This window comes from Pipistrellus hanaki, assembly GCF_964339955.1.
Source record: "Pipistrellus hanaki genome assembly, chromosome: 3".
In the NCBI taxonomy this organism is placed as follows: Eukaryota; Metazoa; Chordata; class Mammalia; order Chiroptera; family Vespertilionidae; genus Pipistrellus; species Pipistrellus hanaki.
In genome coordinates this window covers 121144870-121166193 of record NC_140505.1, presented here as the reverse complement: position 1 = coordinate 121166193, position 21324 = coordinate 121144870, and the positions used below count along the sequence as shown (strand labels likewise).

Here is a 21324-nt window from a genome sequence, read left to right as displayed (position 1 = left end):
GTGTCTGGGTTAGGATCCTACATCAATCATAATCAATAAATATTAATTGGTGTCATGGGTATTTATTGAATATCTAGATCCCAGGCTGGCTCTGAGGTACAGTAGAGAATAATATAGACAAGTTCCTGTTCTCTTGGAAGTTGTAGTCTAGAGGACGGGACTAACACACAGCAGATACACATTAATCACACTTGTGACCTCTATAAAGTATCAGGTTCTATGAAAATGTACATCAGAGGTGAGGCATACTGTCAAAGAAGACTGCCTGAGTAATGAATCACTCTCTGTTTTCCTCCCAAAAGGCCAAAGTTGGCCAAGGCTAATGAATTTAGGTAAAATTACAAAAGAAAAGACATGATTGTGCCTTATCTTTATACTCTTTATGTAGGGTATTGAAATATTTTACACATATCGATTACTCAGTAAATGCCATTGATTTTCATATTATTCTAAAGGGGAGGATCTCAAAAATCCAAATAGAATAGAGGGCTATCCACAAGGATAATAAGGGAGGTAGGCATGAATATAATGGGAGATGATATATAATTTAAGACAAACATTGCTTAAAATTCAGCCAGCTTAAAAATCATGATTTTTTTTAAAAAAATTATTTATTTAAAATTTACCTTTATTTTTGAAAATATTACAGGTATCTCTCTTTCCTTTTTTATTGATCCCTTCTACCCCACTTCTGCCCCCACCTCAGGCCTTCACTGCACTATTGTCTGTCCATGGGTTATACATATAGAGATCATGAATTTTTAAATTCCAGCATACTTTAGATGACTAATGTTCCCATTCCCAGATGTATGAACATGATATTTTTTGCCAGTGGTTATTTTTCTCTGTGGATACTATTAAGATAGTTTTGAAAACATTGTGGAGACTGGAACACTGTCATGTTGCCAGTGCTAATTTTTAGGACACTCAGTGGTGATGTTTTATTCTTCTGTGAGCCATTATATTGATTTATCACTATTGCTTTCTCTTACTGTATCATTCTCCCTATGCCTCCTTTCTTCTAGAATCTTCCTGTGGGAACAAACATAAGGAAGTTTCTAACACAAATTCTTTCTTCAAAGCAACTTGAGGGCTATGTTTCCTTTCAGGGAAGTTTAATGGTTTTGAGAACAACCAGTAATTTTATGTTAGTTATCTCTTCCTCTAATATTGACCACCAGAGAAGAAAATATTTATTTTAATGCAATAGAATCACCACTCATAACTGAACCTTGTCAGAAACAGGTGTAATTTATTTTATTCTACTAAATATTACTCTATTTCTTTTCAGTGCCAAACATGGGCAATGGCAGAGATGGGATTTGCAAAACCTGGGGACAGTACCATTTTGAAACTTTTGATGGCATCTACTATTATTTCCCAGGAAACTGTTCTTATATTTTTGCAAAAGACTGTGGTAATTTGGAGCCTCGATACACTGTATGGGTAAGCGATCCTAGGGTATAATTAACTTAATTAACCTATTCTTTTAAAGTATTGGTCAAATTATAGAAAATCTATATCTATAAAAGCTCAGTGACCGGAATGGCAGCATGACCGGAATGACCAAAATGACAGGTGTCTATGACATGTACTGTGGCAGCAAACTAGCTTGATCCGGCCCTGATCAGACCCCTTCCCTTGCCCTGGGCAGCCCCACCCCTGATCAGCCCCCAACACCCTGATGGGGGTGGGGCCAGTTGGCCAACTGCCCACAGCCACTCCCTCCCATCAGGACTGGACAGCTAGACTCCACCCATACACAAATTTGTGCACTGGGCCTCTACTATATAATTATCAGAGCATGAATACTCAGGGCTCTGACTGGGGAAGGAGAGTGTTTGGTTCTTAAGGGGGTGGATAAAATTTGCAGCTATATTCAGTGTTCTTCTATCAAGATGGGGCCTAGGACTGGGAGAAGGAAGGTTTGGAACCATGTGGAAGGGACTTTCAGGCAGTGCAGAAATGTCTACATCACGGATGTCAAAATGCCAACTCCAGTTGATGTCCTCATTCTTCAGGTGTTATTTGATCATTTTAAAGAGAAGGTGGGTCCAGGCACCAGCATATTACTCATATATCTTTTCTTCTTCTCACTTCCAGTGTCATGTCACCTGCATTAATTTTTTAAAACAGCCCCCCTCAGTATGAACGGGAGGACAGCATTTGTGAAATGGGTCCATGCATACATGAGCACAGGCTAGACTGAGAGGATATGGATACAGACAGCTAATTGCTAGGTGGATTGATACTCTATGATTGAGCTCAAGAGATAGCTCTTTCAGAATTCTTGCTTCAAAAGAATCTCAGTAGACATTCCAGAATGTAAGCTGCAGAGTGGCTCTAGCTGAAGGAAGTGAGCTCTCTTTCCCTGCCCACAATCTTCCCTGAATTTCAGGGACCTTAAAGCACACCCAGAACACTGCTAAATGCCCTGTTCAAAAGCTACACTCTCCATAGCTGTTGTTTGTTTGAACCTGTTTTCTAAACCTCTAATTATATTGGAGCTGCATAAATTCTTTTTCTCTCTTAGGTGAGGCAGATTTTAAAAAGTAGATCCTGACGCTTTTTAAGAACAAAAAATCCCAGTGATCCAAGAAGGAAATGAGGTCTATTGAAAGTTAATTTACGGGGCATAAAGATTAAAAAGTTGTAGTTTTCTTTAGATGGGAGAGGAAGTGGAACACCTTCGGTACTCACAGGACTCCTGTTCTCATCCCTTCCTGTCCTTTATGCCTTCACTCTCTCGCTGCGTTTATCGCTCACAAACCTCTGACTCCTTCATTGAACTGATCTTGTGCAGTGTCACACCCTTTCGAGGACTAACATGTCAACTAGGTAATCTACTCTTTAATAATAATACACAATGTGAACGTGCTTCCAGAGCTAATAGATATTGTTTCTACTTGGCCTTGTTTTGCTTGGTGGAATTTGCTTTCAGGTCAACAAATCCTTTTGTTTTAAATATCATTTTCCCCCTGATTATATAAATATTTCACTTCATTTGTAGAAAAGTTTAAACATTGAGAAAACTCTGAAAAATAATACTAGAACTATAAGTCAAGAGTTACCTTTGCTAATGGCTTAATATATTTCCTTTTACACTTTTTTCTTCTGGGTTTTGTATACATTTAAAAAAAACAAAAAACCCAAAAGGTCAGAAGGATCGTGAGGCCCCGCTTTCACGGTCTGTATTCTCTGTATTCGTACTGAAAATCAAGATCAAGCGAGCTTTTGCCCTTCTGCTCCACAGGAGGTTTCTGTCCTCCCTGAGCTCGCCTTAGGACACCTGCGTTATCGTTTGACAGGTGTACCGCCCCAGACAAACTCCCCACCTGGCACTGTCCCCGGAGCGGGTCGCGCCCAGCCGGCGCGCGGCCTTGTATACATTTTTAATATTAAACTCATACTGTGTATACTTTTCTGTCCTACATTTTCACCTAATATTATATTAGGAACTTACTTGCATTTCAAATATCCTTGGCAAACACTAATTTTATTATGTTTATTTCAACTTATAGAATATTCAAATTAGTTAACTATGCCCTGTTTTAGAAATGTAAGGTTTAAAAATATTTTCAGTATTTTTAAACATATATTGATAAGCATCTTTATGAACATATTTTTATTTTCCTGATTCTTTCCCCTTTAATTTCAATTTTACTTTTTATGAAAATAATATATGCACACAGTTTAAAAGATTTCAGCAAAGCATACAAAGCAAAAAAATAAAACAAAATAAAATAAGATAAAAATAAAATAAAATAGCCCTGCCTTTCTTCACTTCCCAGCCCCAGCTGAAATCTGGCTCTTCAAAGGCAATTACTTCAACCTCTTTAGATTTTTTTTTTCTGGCTTTTACATTTCAAAATATGCTATTTTTTTCTTTTCAAAGATAGGCCTTACTTCTTACTATGGAAAATGAGGAATCATCTCAGACACATCACCCTTCCTAACCCTAACACACACACACACACACACACACACACACACACACACACTTTCTTTCCCTCCTTCTAATAGAAGTATATTGCCATTTTTAGTTAAATCATATGTGTTTTTCACTTATTTCCATTTACATATTGTACCTATATAGATAATATTTTTATAAGTATTATTTAGAATTGAGCTTGGTAGGTTATTATGATTTTGCTAGAGGCCCAATTCACGGAATCCATGCAAGGGGCTTGGCCCTCTCAGCCCCTGCTTCAACTGGTAGGTCAGCTGGCTGGTTGTTCTGCTGTTTGGTCTAATTAGCATATTAGCTCTTTATTATATAGGATTTTTCTTTTTTGTGCATTTGTATGGAGTTAAACATCCTAATTTTGATTTGCTGCATGTGCTATACAGCAAACACTGTATTTTCTCTCTTTAATCCTCTAGCACTATAAAAGTCTTGGTCAGATATTTTAGGAAATTCCTCAGTTTCTTCTTCCCCTCCATAATGTGCCCATCTCTTAGTTCTTTATTCTCTGGTCTCATTGAGACTGGTTGTTTTGGAGCCTACTGCACGCCTCCCACTTGGGATTTCTCTTCATCATCCTCTGGGAGAATTTCATTTTGTTTCTCCTGTGTTGATTTCTCTGTTTCTTGGGTCCATGAAATGTCTAATGATCCTTGAACTTTGTTCATACTTGAGAGATAGGCTTTAAAAAGCTCATTGGATGCTCCAAACATGAGAACAGTGCTTATTTTCAGTGGTGATTGAGCAGAAACCCATGTACTCATCCTTGTTTTAATTGACTATATTTTTGAGTTGTTTTCTTGACAGAAAAGACACTTTCCTTAAAAGTGTGCATGGAAATGAATATCCCGAAACCTTGATTATAAGTTGGAAATTACTTTTAGAACTTTGAAATGTAATCCATTCTGATTTCTGACATTTTACATATGGCCTCCCCCAACCCCCTGCAGAAATTTTTAGTTATTCTCTTTATCCCTAGGGTTGTGCGATTTTGTGAATATGAAGTTTTTTTTAAAAAATTTATTGTGCTGGATATGGGCATTTCACGAGCCCTTTCAAGCTTTAAAAATCCCTCAGTATTGGAATAATATTTCTTTTTCTTTCTTTCTTTCAGAAATTCTGTGATTCAGATATTAGAGCTCCTGAAATAAGTGATTGAGTCCTTAATTTTCTTATTAATTCTTCCCTATTTTTCATCTTTTTGCTTTTTCTGGTTTACATTTTGGCAGATTTATTTCCAACTCTTAGATATTTATCTTCTAATCATTCTATTTCATTCACAGGTTTCTCTTGTGATATTGTCAATATATAATTATTATTTTTATTCTTTGAATTTTATTTTAACACAATTTTATTCTAGTTTCATGAGTGATATAACTCACAAACTCATTTTTCCCTCTGAAGATATTAATTATGAATTTTTGGAAGTTTATTGAAAATTTTTTATTTCTTTTTTATTTGGTTTATATATTTGTGCTTCATATTGCAGGCTTTTATCATAATCCATGGATGTTTATTCACATTTGTGGATTAGGCTCTAAAAACTGATCATAAATCTCTGAATGTATGGATGGGGCTTGCTTGCATGGTGGGAGATTGAGCAGGGAGCCTCTAGTTTCATTAGTTATGCCCCAGATGTCTAATTTTTCCATTTAGTTTCTCCAAAGAAAACTTTTCCAATATCCTCAGTGGGGTCAGGTGCATGGGTTCCTGAATACTGCCAGCATTTTAGGCATACCTCTTCAGGCTTTTGCACTTGCTATTCCTTTGCCTAGGTTGGTCTTCTAAATATCCATATGAGTTCTTCTTATGCCTCCTTCATCTTTACTAGAATTTCCTCTTATTAGTGAGGCTTTCATTGGCTACTCAACCTAAAATGAACTCCCAACCCTTGACACATGCTTTTTATCCTCTTTGTCTGCTTAATGTTTCTTCTTCATGTTGTCGAGCATCATATATGTTTTAGTTATATTTTTTATTAACTGTTTTCCTCTAAAGGAATAGAAGTTTCATGAAGGCAGGTGTTTTTGTCTGTTTTGTTGACTGTTACATCTCTAGAATTTAGAATAGTAACTGGTAGGTAATATGGGATCAATAAAATTGCTGATTATTCATTATATATATATATATATATATATATATATATATATATATATTACATTTATTGAGTATTAAACATTTATTTTATCATTGGTGATTTTTCTTATCACCTTTATGCTTAGAAAGTTGTTTTCTATCTATATAGTCATTTATATTTTCTTTCAGTTTTTTATGTTTTCATTATTATACTCTAGTGAACCTTTGGAAATTAATTTTGGAAGAGGGTGTTCTCCTTTATTCTTTCCTTTTTTTTTTTTTTTTTTTTTTTTACTAATTTATTAATTTTCCCTATCCATTTTTTTTTAAAAAAAATCTTTCTTCCTTAAAGTGTTGGGTGATTTTGTTTTTAGTAAAGTTATAGTCACTACTGCAATCTTTACATAAAGCTTTATGTAGAGCTCTATTTGAAGCTTGATTTCACGATTCTCTAACAGGAAAAAAATATGAATATAAAAATTACAAATGACCTATCCAGGATGACTCAATGGTTGAGCTTTACTCTATGAACCAGGAGGTCATGGTTCAATTCTGGGGCAGGGTACACGCCTGGGTTGCAGGCTTGATCCCTACTAAGGGATGTGCAGGAGGCAGTTGATCAGTGATTCTCTCTCATCATTGATGTTTTTCCCTCTTCCTTCCTCTCTGATATCAATCAATAAAAAAAGTGTGTTTCTTTGTGGTGCTCTACAGTCTTGTCAGACTATTTTTTCTAATATACACAGTGTTAAAAATGCTGAATAAACTTGTAATTTATGAAGTTAATCCTGTTGCCCAATTTCTAAGATGAATATTTGTTTTCTCTTAAAAATCTAAAATGTAGTTATAATTTTGTATAGTGTCATAGGACTAATGATGCCATAGAAATGTAGACATCATTGTAGTTTTAGTAATTGAAATGAAGGTATATATTTCTATCCTTTATTTTGTTTTTTTCTCTTTAAGGTTCATAATAGCCCTAAGTGCCTTGGCTCAGTGTATTATTGTTACCGATCCATCAGCTTGTTCTTTTCAGACCAACAGGAAATTCGAATTTATGGGCATGAAATAAAAAAGAATGGAATCAGGTAAGATGGGATAAATGATATAATGAAAATAACACCATGAACCAAGAGCCAAAGAGCACTTCCAAACATCTCACATTGGAAGTGAATTATGGAGCAGGAAGAGAGAATTTCTTTTCAACAATAACCTTTAAGTTATATCATAGACACCAGAACTTAGGTAGGCTCCAAGGCCAGCCAGGTGGCCAGGAATCTAGCCATTGTAACCTTCTTAATGCTTATGTATGATACAAATATGTTTACATAGGTGGAGAAAAGATGATCATATCTTTTTCTAGGAGTCTCAAGAAATATCTTCATAGTTCATTCATTTTTGGCCTCTATATTTTCTTCTTTCTTTTTTTATTTTTAAATCAGAAACTTTAAATAAAACCAAATCTCTGCAAGACCTTTCCAAATTTATGTGAATTGAGTTTTTCCACTAGTGTTCTGACAAAGATTCAGAGCCAATATGTAACTGGCCTTCTTGAATTGCTCAGAGAGGGGAGCCACTATGGTTTTCTGTCTGTAAAAAACAATATCTAAGAGTTTTAGGCAAGGAGATATTTACTTATTGAATTGGTGAAAGGTTTTACACATTTTAAACTAGGAACACTATGGAATAATCTGCCTTCCAATCTAAATAATTTTACAGATATTCACTCTTAACTATCTCTTGGTTGAGTTATGGCAGGAAAAGGAAATCGCCAGATGGAACAATTCTATCCATCCTTCAGAATTCACTAGCAAGTGTTTGAACCAGAGGGATTCTTTCCAGTGCCATGGCCTGACCAACCTTGGTGCTGTTTTTCTCAGCTTAGAGTCAACAGATGGTACAGAAAGGGCTTTGGCTGAAGCACCAGGGGAGCCAGGCACTGACCAAGTCAGGGAACCAGAGTAGCCTGTCTCTCTGGGCTTATTTTGTCAATAAGTTGGGTTCTGCACTTCTAATTGTCTTACAAAAGAAACAGCCATTTGAATGGGAAGATAACACTCTACATATGTATTTCCTGGAACTGAATTTAAATAGAAATTTAGAATTCCCCTGTATGAGATTTTAGATAACACAAATGACACTTTAACAATTATGTTTTATAAAGCAGAAATGGCATTCACGGGGATTTTCAAGAATACTAACCCTTTGTTAAATCAAAGATATAATATTTAAATTTTAACTCAGATGTTGTATGATAGAAAAAGGATGGGTTTGTTTTATTAACCAATTAACTTGCTTATACTAACGCTGTATCTGGTCTAGGGCCCAACTCATAGCAGGTGTTAGAAAAACGTTTGCCAAAATGAAATCAAATACGTGAGGCTCTGCACGCCACGCCTTACCTCTCTGGACTTCTGTTCTCTCACCTGTGAAGTGAAGGCATCTTGTACATATGAATCAGTAAATAACTTCTAGCAGCAATCAGTGCATTCATTTTATTGATAGTTTACATTGTTCATGTTTCCTGCCGAGGTTGGAGTTTTTCTTAGATTTCTGGGAGATTATCTAATTTTTCCTATTATTCCCCATCACTGCTAGCATTCTTTTGTTATAGACATTAGAATGATCACATGCATCTTTTATTTTAAAAAAGTTTATCTAATCAGTTTACTATGAAAGAGATAAATGACAAATGATCATACCAAAAACTACCCACATCAAAATAACTATACCTCTGTAAAATCAATATTCCATTGCTATAAAGTATTTTTGTAAATCTTGATTCACTTTTTTATGTATACCTTTTGTAAACTTATTAACTTAGTATTATTCATACTGAATTTTACTATGCATTTAATATGAATTTCTCATGTTTATAATCTTAAATATTAATAGATTATGGAAGCAATTAGCTAAAGTCTTTTTATTTATTCTCCAAAGTGAATTTTTAGTTATTTTCCTATTCTTATGATCAATTCTCTGTAAAATTTATATGCAGATATCTTTGGGTAAATGGTTGGATACTTTGAATTATTTCTTTGTGGGCTATCCCTTTGTTAATGAGCTTGTTTAGTTTTATAGTTTTTATGCCATGTAGCCATCCTTTTCCTGAAAAGGAACCCAGTAATTAGAAGTTTTTAGAGAAATGTGTAAATAAATGTGTTAATACCTGTTTCCCCGAAAATAAGACAGTGTCTTATATTAATTTTTTCTCCCAAAGTTGCGCTAGGTCTTATTTTCAGGGGATGTCTTATCTTTTCATGCGCTAGGTCTTATTTTTGGAGGGTGTCTTATTTTCGGGGAAACACGGTATGAACCTCCTGCCTCCCTCACATTATAGTTTATAATTTTCAGTTACTATGGCTGTCACAATAACAATGCTTTTTGCCTTCCATGTCTTGAATTATTAGCACCGGCTCTTTTATGCTATATATGTGAATGGAAGGGGAATAGTGCTCTTTCAAAAGTATCCTAGGCAACTTACTGTGCTTTTAAAATGTCCAATTGTTTAGTTTTTTTTAGTTCTCATATGTTTCCTACTTCCTCTGTAAGTGCACATGCTTGTGAAAAGTGAAAAGACTAAACATTGGATCAGGAATTTAAATACTCAATGTGACCATTATTTAAATAGCCCCAATTTTATGCTTTTTAAAAATTATGAGTATAACCTGCATACAGTACTGTAGAACAAAGTAAACTATATTCCTAATAATGTACTTTGCAGCATTAAAAATGTAAGTGATAATCATGCCTTGACATTTTTCTTTTGGAAAACAATGACTTATGCCAAGGTGACATTTTGGGGATAGAAGCTTCTATTGCCTTTCAGCCAAGTTTAAAATAACATTAAACAGAATCAGAAGTTGTGCAGCCTGTTTACATATTTTGACAATGTTTGTACTTCAAAATTTTGAGCAACACTTTTTTAAAATATTGAACAATCCAGATAAAAATAAATACATTAAGCTCATTATTCAAATGGTTATTTTCCAGATTACAAAAATTACTGATATTTAGCAGAAGTATATTTTTGGTTGTTTGAAAGAATCATCCAATTATAAGTATAAAATCTAAATCAGCATGGAGAAGCATAATTTTTGTCTTTTTATTTCAATATTGAATTTTTTAAAAAAAAACCACAAGATTTTCTATAGGATGTTTGCTTGGTAAATCTAACTGCATAGTTTACTCAATAATTTGGAATAATAACTATGTTTTACTTAATTGTCTGTTACTATGAAAAGAATGATCTATAATTGATCCTTCATTATAATTAACCTGTCTTTTTTAAAATTTTTCAAGTTTAACATTGCCTCAGACAATTGGACAGATTTCTGTTGAGAAACTAGCTGACTACATTCTGGTGAAAACAACCTTTGGTTTTTCATTGGCTTGGGATGGAATATCTGGAATTTACCTCAAAATATCTGAGGAGCTCAAAGGGAAATCATGTGGCCTATGTGGAAACTACAATGGCATTCAATCTGATGATTTCATCATCCATCAAGGTAAGGGGAGCCGAGGAAATGTGCGGAGACTTCTGAGGTCTTTTTCCTTCACAGTCCAGCTGTTTGTACCAGAAGAGCACAGCTTGTCCTAGGTTGGGTAAATTGGTAGCTATAACTTGTCTGTTTAGAGATTTTAAGTTGTGTCATGCTTGAAAACCATTAGTTATTTTATATTTGCAAAATTAAGATAGAGGAATTACTCATGTAACAAATACGAATTGAGCATTTACTTCATGTTAGGCACTGTTGTAAGAGCTCAGGAGGCATCAGTGAATAAAACAAAGACTCCTTCCTTTTTGGGACTTACATTTTAGTGATTCAAATCCATTGGGGAAAATTATTCACTTTTGGACAAAAGCTATTTTGCATTCAGTCTTGATAGGAATAGAACTAATGACTGCCAAATAATAGTTTCGCAAAGGTATTTAAATGTGAACAGTATTGTAAAAGCTGAATCTCTTGGAAATGTTTTATTACGAATAATGATATTTCTATAATCATTTATCTATTTATTCAAAGTCACGAAACTAATCTCAGTGAGCTCTTAAAAATGTGGTCTCATACTTTGGTTACTAGTTTGTACTGGCAATGGAATAAGAGAGTCATAGGATGCACTCATGATTTAGGTCCACATGGAGAGGTGTAATAAAAAAGAGGACTATTTGTAGGACCAGCAGACATGGCTGTGAATCTTGTTTCTAGCCTTAAGTTTTGTTGTTTGGGGCAACTCATTTAATCTCTTTGATGCTGTTTATTTGGCTGAAAAATAGGAATATGATAAGTTTGAATCTTAATAGTTATCAGGAATAATAAGGACCTATGCTGATATTATTTATAATAACAGTTAATATAAGCACATATCTATATTATTCTAAATCCTTACAACATTCTGTAAGGTGGATGGCATTTCCTTAATTTTTTAATGACACAAGGTGTTCTGTCCAATGTAACACAGCTTGTAAAATGCTGTCAGGGTTGGATTACAGATCTGAATATCTCCCAATCCTATGCTTAGGTAAATGTGTGAGAAATGGATTTTAAATCTGTAAAGTACTATCTATATAATACTTTTAAAGATATGTTTTTATCAATTTTAGAGAGAGATGAAGGGAGAAGGAGAGAGAGATATATATATAAATATCGATGAGAGAGCAACATCAACATTAATCGGCTGCCTTTACTGGAGATTGAGCCCACAACCCGGACATGTGTCCTGACTGGGAATCAAACCTGTGACCTCCTGTTGCATGGGTCTATGCTCAACTGAGCAACACTGGCTGGGCTATAATACTTTTTAATATTATAAAATTAATAGAAAAGAGTTGCTCACATGTTGTGTTTTAAGGCACAGTAAAAATTCTATAATACTTGGAGTATGGGTTCTGGACTCGGATGGTGATATTCAAATCCTTCTTTGCCATTTATTAAATTTTCTAAATTTAGTGATATAGTAATACTATATACTTCATAGAGTTGCAAGGATTAAAAGAGACAACCCATGCAAAATATTTGGTACAGCCTGTAGCACATAGTTAATGCTCAATACATTTTAACTAATTTATAATTGCTTTCACGTGGTCTCAATAAAACTATAATGAAGCTGAAGTAAAAATGTTCCATTAAAGACATTTAAGTGACCTTGTTAAATGCACACATTTACCCAAGACGCATAATGCATCATCGGGATTAGATCACTGGTGGCTGGGGCAAAGAGCAAGGCTTCATGGAGCCAATTTCCTCATATGTACAATGGAGATAATAATAATGATCCTGAGACCTTCCAGCTTGTGAGGATGAAATGGGAAAATGTGACTGAAAATGTTCAAATTCTGTGAGCACAATGCAAGTACACTTACAGTACTGAGATCCCCATGAAATGGTGTTTTGCATCTAATTGGAGATTTAGAGTGAATTTTGTGGGTAGGGATTTAGACTCAAGCAGAGTTAATCAAATGGTGATTATTAATTTCTTTTATATGAAAGCGTCACATACAGAAAACAATAACACTCAATTCAGTGCTCTGTATTAGAGTTAGAAAAGTCTGCTGTGGGTGGCTCTCCTAGGACATCCGGGAACATTGTATGAAAGTGTAGGTCTAGACAGAAAACAGCATGTGTTCTTGTTAGGACTTGAGTTAAAAGTCAGACAGACTTTGATAACCTGGAATATAAAATGGTTGCTCACAGAGAGTTAACTGGTCAGCAAAGGGTGTTAACAGATTATAAACGGTAGAAGATTGGCAGGAGGCAATTGGACTGAAATACGGAGGCCTGGCAGTAGGCAAGAAAGACCCCAGAGAGTATGTGGGAAGAGCCTAAAGAGAGTTCAGCTTTTTCACAATTTTATTGGTGCACAGTATAAAGCAGAGTAATTGCCAAAACCGGTTTGGCTCAGTGGATAGAGTGTCAGCCTGCGGACTGAAGGGTCCCAGGTTTGATTCTGGTCAAGGGCATGTACCTTGGTTGCAGGCATATCCCCGGTGGGGGGTGTGCAAGAGGCAGCTAATCGATGACTCTCTCATCAATGTTTCTATCTCTCTATCTCTCTCCCTTCCTCTCTGTAAAAAAATCAATAAAATATATTAAAAAAATAAAAAATAAAACAATAATTAACAAACTAACGTACAATAATTTATAGGGATGTGACAAGAACCTAACGTCGACCTTTCTTCCATGTGCTAGTAATGCAAGAAATTTTCTGCAGGTGAGCTGTGTTACCTTTAGCTTTAAGATCCTAAAGCTAAAATAACTCAGCCTGTACTTTGAGAGTCAGTTGTACTTTGCTGATTAGAGAACTCTTTAGAATCAGTGAGTTTAACTGAATGCCACTGAATGCATAATTTATTAAAAGTGATTAAAATTGTATTTCTTTCTGCCTTCCTACTTTTTTTCTTCAGGAATGACTTCAAAAAGAAATAAGGCTTTCCAGAATTTCTGTGAATATAGAAAGATTTTAATTTGTTGCTAGTTGAGCTTCTGTTCCATAATTCATGTTTGTAGCTAGCTACACATTAACATCGAAACCCTGGTTTACCCTTCACTTTCTCAACATAATTGATAGTGCCTCACTTGCATTCTTAGAAATGTCACAATATGGACAATATTATTCTATTTGTAGCACCTTCTATATAAAATATTTAAATTTTAGTTATGTAGGCTCTAAGACCACCAATTATCTCATAATAACCAACTCTTGTGACTCTTTTATTAACACAATGTAGTAAAAATAGGTAAATATGTGTTTGAAAAGCTGGAATTTAAGTGAACTTTAAGGGATTTCTCTGGTTATTTAGTTACATTAAATTGTATACATAAATATTAAAATAAGCGAGACTTTAGGAAATGTTTTTAGTTCTTCAGACTTTTAAAAAATAATGATGTTTTAAATGTGATTATAAATTTTCTTTAAAAGTACATCAATTTTTCCTTTTTTAAAATCAATATATTAGACTAGGCCCATGCTTAGTTCAGTGTGTAACATTAAGACAATATTAGAGATAATGAAGTGGGCCAAACTGGAAAGCAGTAGGATTCTAATAATCTTTTAACTAAATATTACCAACTCCCTTGAATTTATTCACTCACTTATTTAGCAAATGTGTTTGAGCACCTACTATATACCAGTTACTAACCTCCAAAGATACCGCAGAAGGTCAACTTAGGGAAGCTCTCTCCTTTCCCATCATAGGTATTACAGTGAAAGACAAAATACATAAAGAGAAAACTTAAAATATAACGTTTGTAAAAAATATCAGCCATGAAAATAAATGAGGAAAGAAAGGAGGTTAAGAGTCATAAAATAGTGTGTGTTTGGTGGTAGTTCAGGTCAATTGGCAGAGAATGCTCCTGAGGAGGTCATATTAAATAACGTCTCTTATAACCAACTCCTGTGACTCTTTTATTAACCCAAAGTAGGAAAAATAGCTCCAAGACCAAATAAGGGAGAGAGCAGGGGTTAGAGTGATTCTGAAGGAGGAGGGCCACAAGCAAGGCAAGTGCAAGAGGCAGTTGAGGATGAATTTGAGAGAAGACTGTAGTAGGTTGAGCAAGAATAGGAGGAGGTGTAAGAGGGGCTGGACCAGGGTGGGGTGAGGTAAGTGGAGGAGGTTGGGAGTTGAAGGAATAAAGGGACCAAAAAGTCTTCAAGGTCAAAATAAAGTCTGGGATTTTACAGTCAGAAAGAAAAGCATTTTTATAGGTGAACTCCCACATCTTCCCCAAAACTGGTAGTAGCACATGGACATCACCTTCCTATCTTGAAGACAGAGAGAAAGAGGGATAGAAAGAGGGGGAGAGAGAGAGAGAGAGAGAGAGAGAGAGAGAGAGAGAGAGAGAGAGAGAGGAGTCATCAAATATTTGGCTTGAGATTTATGATTCTACTGATGTGGTAGCTATTCTTCAAAGGCAGTCGTGTGGCTGTGTAAATTTACATGGCAGAGAACCTAAAGCCCAAACCTAAGGGTAATTGCCGTAGATCAGTGTTTTTCAACCGCTGTTCCGCGGCACACTAGTGTGCCGCGAGATGTTGCCTGGTGTGCCGTAGATGCAGACAAGACAAGAATTTTATAATTTTTCACTATTTTGTTTACTTAATATTTCATAATAAAGTAATTATAAAATACTTTCTTTGTGTTTATTTGATTCCTATTCAAGAGAATTACTTTATATATAGTCAATATAAGCACAGAGTTAAATTTTTTAACATTTTCTAATGGTGGTGTGCCTCGTGATTTTTTTCATGAAACAAGTGTGCCTTTGCCCAAAAAAAGGTTGAAAAACACTGCCGTAGATGGAACTTTGAGATGCCGTCCTGTTTGCCTGAATGTGGGGCAGGGTTAATTTTCATTAATTGTCAAACTTGTTCTCAGGCCAGGTGCTGAGGCGATTTAAACTTGATCTGAGCAGAGAGGCCAGAGTGTTCACTGCCCACTGTCTGTTGCTGTGTTCACATTAGCTCTGGAATCTCGCCTCTGAATTGCTGAGGCAGTGTCAGGATTCTTAACAATCTGTCCTGAACGTGTTTAGAAACACTTCTTACCACATTCCATTGAAATTAGTTCACTCCTTAGTCTTCTGTTCACAGGTGTCTTTTTCAGTCTTTTACTGTATGTATGTCCTCTGAAATTTCAAGGGCTCAACAAATTTTTTTTTTTATTGTTGTTTGGGTTAGGGTTCGGATTAGGGTCAGGGTTAGTGTTAGAGTTAGCAAAACCTAGAGGCTAATTAATACTTTACTAAAGTAAATGTTGTGTCACTCACTCTCAGTGAAGTTTTTCCTCTCCAATGATATTAATTTCTATTTGGTACTAACACTTTGTCCAATTTATTTTTATCATGCTAAAGGGATGTTACAGGGTGGGCAAAAGGATGTTACAGTTGTATGTTAAACACAGTTTATCCTTGGATTATTATTTATTATCGTATTATTTTTCATCAGGATAATTATAAATCTACTTTTCCCAACTCCTGTATAGTCTCATACCACTGATAATTATCAAGTTATTGAATTTAACTTTTTGACCAGGAGTTCATATTGATGAACTGTGTGCTTGTGGAAAGTGATCCTATTACACCTTTGTGTGTGTGTGTGTGTTTGTGTGAAACAGAGGACTATACAGAAGACATCGCTATGTTTGCAAATAGTTGGTTGGTGCAAACTCCAGATGACTTCAAATGCGTACCCACACCCTCAGATTTTCCAAATCCATGTTCCAGCGGAATGCCAGCATTCGAGGTAAATTTGGTGTGAAAACTATGGGCATGTTGAATATAACAATCATATATTGTATTTGTATATTTAATAATAAGCATTTTAAATGCAAACATTACATACTTAAGCACTATTAAATTTAGGAAATGTAACTTCAATAGGAATAACTTTACAATTATTTTTAGAAATAATAAATGTGATGTTTTGTAAAAGTAGCACTCATTACAACAACATATAATTATAAAATATTGGTTAAAATTTATAAGCAGAAATGACCTCCTGTTTCCTAGTGAGAACAGAATTTTGCAATTAGATCGGTAGGAGAAAAACGAGAGTACATGCATATCATTAAATACGCCGTGGTGACCTCCACCTTTTTCTGCACAGGCCATCTTCTTCAAGTGTCAGATTCTGTTGCAGTTCCCTTTTCTGAGCTGCCATGAATATATTGACCCATATTTATACATTGCCAGCTGTGTTAACGATCTTTGCAAGTAAGTGAAATGATTAGTATTTGCAATAAAATGTTCTTTATCCCAAAAGAAAAGCAGAAACCACTTTTATAACTTAGTCATCTCATAGATTCACAGAATATAATGGGAAATATAAAGCACAAACTGTATTAGCATCTTTTAAAAGATCACTGCATAACAGGTACAGTCCGTTTTATATAAACAGCATGAACAGAATACAGCAATTCTTAAGTATTTTTTATGCCACTGACCCATTTTGGGAATCAAGAGATATCCGTAGACCCTTTTTCAAAACAATGTTTAAATGCACAACATAAGTTTACAATGGAAACTGTATTGAAATGAGTTATCAATATAGTAAGCGAGATTATTTTTTGATACCAGGACTTTTCTACATGCATTGCATGTCTAATAACTATTGTACTTTGATCTGGTGATGAGTGTAAATAATATTTTGAGATAGCTGCAACAATTATAATGAGAAATTAAAACATGAAAAAATGACATATGAGATATATTGGTGAAAAAGTCAGAGATACTACTAAGAACATTGTGATATGTTCCCTAAATCTATAATTGAAGGAAATGCTAAATTTCATTTGGAGATTAGTGAAAATAAGCATATATTTTTTCCCAACCAAGGTCATAGACTCCCACATTTTCTCCCAGGTTAAGGGCACCTTGACTGGGTAGTTTCTAGGGAACAAACTCAGTGAGACTTCAAGAATATCTCAATAAATTTTAATAAATCTACAATTAAAAAATAATAAATGCAAAAGGTATATAGGAACTTTGTTTTAAAAGACCAGCCTAATTTTTGGTTGAGTAAAGCTACTCAAATGGCATTTTGGATGGCTTGTTAAGAGGTTTAAGTTAATTAAAAATAAGAAAAAGTAGGGAAGGTGAGATTGTATAAAACTGCCTTATTTGTAATTACTCTGCTTAGAATATGTCCACACCTCAAAGCAAGGGCTTTGTCTGGGTATCCATATGCCCAGCAAAAACTTAGAGAGTCTAATACTGAGACTGAGAAAGGGAACTGGGGACCAAAAAAATTCTCTGCGACACTCACTTTGTCTGAAATGTCATCATTGCGACATTAACATGATGTTTTGGTAGACTTAGGCTTTGGCTTTTGAAACCAAATTGCTTTCTCCAGGGTAAATAAAAACAGAAGTGTAGAGAAGCATCTTTTACTGGTTGAAATTGTCTGAAATGCTTGAGGTGGAGAGGTGATATGCTTGGGGGCTCAGCAGACATAGGCTACCGATAGAAGGGCATTATAAATCAAGTCAGTGGTCATGGGTGGAATGAAAGCCCAGTTAGCCTTTCATCCTCTCCGTCTGCCACCTAGGACCAGACCCCCTACATTCTCTCTCCCCTAATGGAGATTCTCTTTATTTCTTATGTAGCAGAAGACTGCATCACACGGACCCTAGAGCGTGAGAATAGCATTGTCAATCTGCTGAACTCAAATTAATTTCCTGTCTGAATAGATAGGATAGCATATTAAATTTGATTCCACACATATTTTCTGAGCATCTGGTCTGAGCTGAGCATTTGTGCCACACCTTGGAGAAGCAGAAACAATTTAGACAGAGACACTTTCCTGGAAACTCAGGTTCTGGGGGTGGGGCAGGGGGTGGGGAAGGGCAGAGAGACAGGCCTCCAGCACCCACACAAGCTCTGAAGGCAAGCGCTGCTCTGTGGAGGAGAGATCGCTGACTTCATCAGGGAGTGTTCCACGGAGGAGATAACATCTCAGTTGAAATTTGAAGAATGATACAATTCCAGTCCTTGAACAGGAAGCCCAGTTGCTACTTCTAAGAATGATAAACTTACCAGCAAGGAAATGTTTCTGTCACACCAAAGTCAATTGATTTAAAGACAACTACTCCTTAATGCTCATTTTCATACTAAAGTTTACATCCAAAAAACAGAACAAAAAGCGCTCATTTTTCCTCAGTAAATTGAGGTAATCATTTCTTTCCTGCCTGAGTGTTGTGAGTTTTCGTGTGGTACCATGTGTAACATGCCTAGCATGGATCCTAGAGTAGCACAGACACAATAAATGGTAGCTATTTTAATAATAGTTGCATTGGGTTGGAAAGCCAATATTGAGTTAACTTTCACAGTTAGCCTCTATTAATTGTAGGAAACCATGCACACATTGTAAGGGAAATCATACACTTCATGTTTTTCTAGCAATTGAATCATTTTAGCTTACCCTATCTTTCAGAGAATATTCTTGTCTGGAGGTTTAGAATCTTTTCTCAGTTTCTGGAGTTGATGCTCAGTCCCCTTTTCCTTTTAAAGCTCAGTTAATTGGACCAGATAAGCTGCATGACTCCGATTAACAGTAGCTCAGGATAAGCGCAATTTGAGATGGCTGGTTTCTACAATAGAGATACTGAAAAGGCTAAGGTTCACAAAGTACAACATTCTTAAGGTTATTATCCTGTAAGATAGTTAGCTATTCAATTTTGAGTTGGAATTGGGTCGAAAAACAAGGCCACTACTTTACTATAAACCCTACTATAAACCCTGCTCATTTTATAGGTACCTGTGTGTCTGCTTTGGGAATTGGCTGGCCCCTTTGTTTGGGGGAGCTTCTAGAGTGATTATAAGAAAATAATTAGAGAGTATTTACTCTTGCCAATATTATAAAAGTAACTAGCTTTAAGAATTTAAACTTAAAAGAATTTAAAAAAAGTAAAATCTTAGTTGAATGTTTTTTATTCAGTATTTCAAAACTGCTGCAGGTTATTGGTATTGGCTTTATTCCTGTAGACCAGTGTTTCCCAAAGTGTGGTACGTGTACCCCCAGGGGTACGGGAAGAGTTTGGTGGGGGTACGCATTGCACCGGAGTTTGGTGGGGATATGCACTGCACCACGCTTAGCTGCACCTAATTCTACGTTCTCATGAGTACGAGGGGGTAGCAGCGTTACAAAAATTATAGAAGGGGGTAGACATGTATCAAAAGTTTGGGAAACACTGCACGGTTTAGACTATCAAGATCATGGTATCTTTGAAATAATTTTCATATTTGGAGCTTTTGTTATGATGGAGTTTTATCTGTTCTAATGGGATTTATTAAATTCTACAAGGTCTATGATGCTTTGTGTGGGAGCCAAAAAATACATACAAGGATTCTGGAAAAAATGTCAGAATTAAAATAGAAATCTTTTTCAGTATAGGGATACCCTGGAATCAAAAGAAAAGTGGTTAAATATTTTAAGAGTGATGAAGACAATTTACCTAGGCTTTTTTTTTTAGCTGGGATCCCATGTTTATTTGTTTTATGCATTATTATACATGGTATATTTTATACATGCTGACATCAGTTAGTGTTGGAATATTCACCAGGCACTAAACATTTCTAGAGATCAGGAGCTCCAAGATGCGGATCCTGCCAGTATCCTGGGTATGACTCTGGCTCTGTCTTCTCGCTTTCCAGAACCGATGATGATGATACCTATTGTCGGGCAGCCACCGAGTATGCTAGAGCCTGTTCCCACGCTGGCTACCCCATTCAAGACTGGAGAGATGACTTCCCAGCATGCAGTATGGTTTCTTATTTTCCTAAGCCCTGTGTACTTTGCTAATGTTAGGCTTATTCTAGTATTCAGAACTTCCCTGTGTACTCAAAACTGATGAATGGCAAGGATTTGTTACTGGTGCAGAAACATTGGTAAACTTGCAACCTTTTTGAAATACTAATCTTCTTGAGGTGAATAAAGTTGACTTACAGCATTCCCATTTGCCCATTTCAGCTGACAAATGTGATGATAGCTTTGTCCACCGGGATTGCATCAGTTGTTGCCCAACCACCTGCACATTTGAGAAACAATGTCTTGGGAGCAATCTCCACTGTCTTGATGGATGTTACTGTCCAGACGGTAGGTGTTCCTTGAGAGAAATCATGTCTCCGCTCATGGAAAATAGCATCCTGGGAGCTGAGAATCAAGCCTTCCAGGACACCAGGGCTGTTGCAATGTTCAGCCCTTGTAGGATCTGGTCCTTGAAGTGATAGGAAAAAAGTCTGCTTTTCTTTAATAAAAAGGCTTATTGTTTTTGCAAATTTCCCAGGAAATTTGGAATGTAGAGTCCTGGCGTAACCATGGCAATTCTTTTGTTCTCTTGAATATTTAATATATATTTAATAATTTATGAAAGCAATATTAGAAAAACAAATTGGCAAAACAAGATTTTAGTTGTGATGCAGCTTTAACATTTGAAATTAGAAGTAACATAGCAAGAGATACAGGTGGAGTTTAAATTTAGGAATGACTCTTATGCCAATAGACCTTTTTAAAGAATTCACTCAAATTCTTACATTTTTTACAGATAAAAAAATAGAATACCAGATTCGCTACGTGATTTTAGCACTGTCACACAGTTAATATGAATGAGGACTACTTGGAACCAGATCTGTTGACCTCAATCCATTGTTCTTATAGTGCTGCTCAGGGTAGCACTTTGGATCAGTGCCAGGCATCAACTGTTTCTTACCATTCACTGATGAGATAAGGAGTTTGTACCAGAACATAAATAAATTAATGCACTAAATATATAAGTCAATGCTTCTTTC

General features: G+C 35.6%; 1 protein-coding gene across 1 annotated transcript in view; it reads left to right on the top strand.

The window, feature by feature from the left end:
• The window catches only part of OTOGL (otogelin like), a gene marked incomplete at its 5' end in the record, with an annotated part of 144787 nt that overhangs the window by 9588 nt on the left and 113875 nt on the right, over positions 1-21324 (top strand). The window contains 7 exons of the mRNA XM_084876944.1: positions 1292-1446; positions 7007-7128; positions 10343-10548; positions 16155-16282; positions 16646-16752; positions 20191-20297; positions 20507-20632. Coding sequence (XP_084733070.1) covers positions 1292-1446; positions 7007-7128; positions 10343-10548; positions 16155-16282; positions 16646-16752; positions 20191-20297; positions 20507-20632 — 951 coding nt within the window. The remainder of the gene's footprint in view (positions 1-1291; positions 1447-7006; positions 7129-10342; positions 10549-16154; positions 16283-16645; positions 16753-20190; positions 20298-20506; positions 20633-21324) is intronic.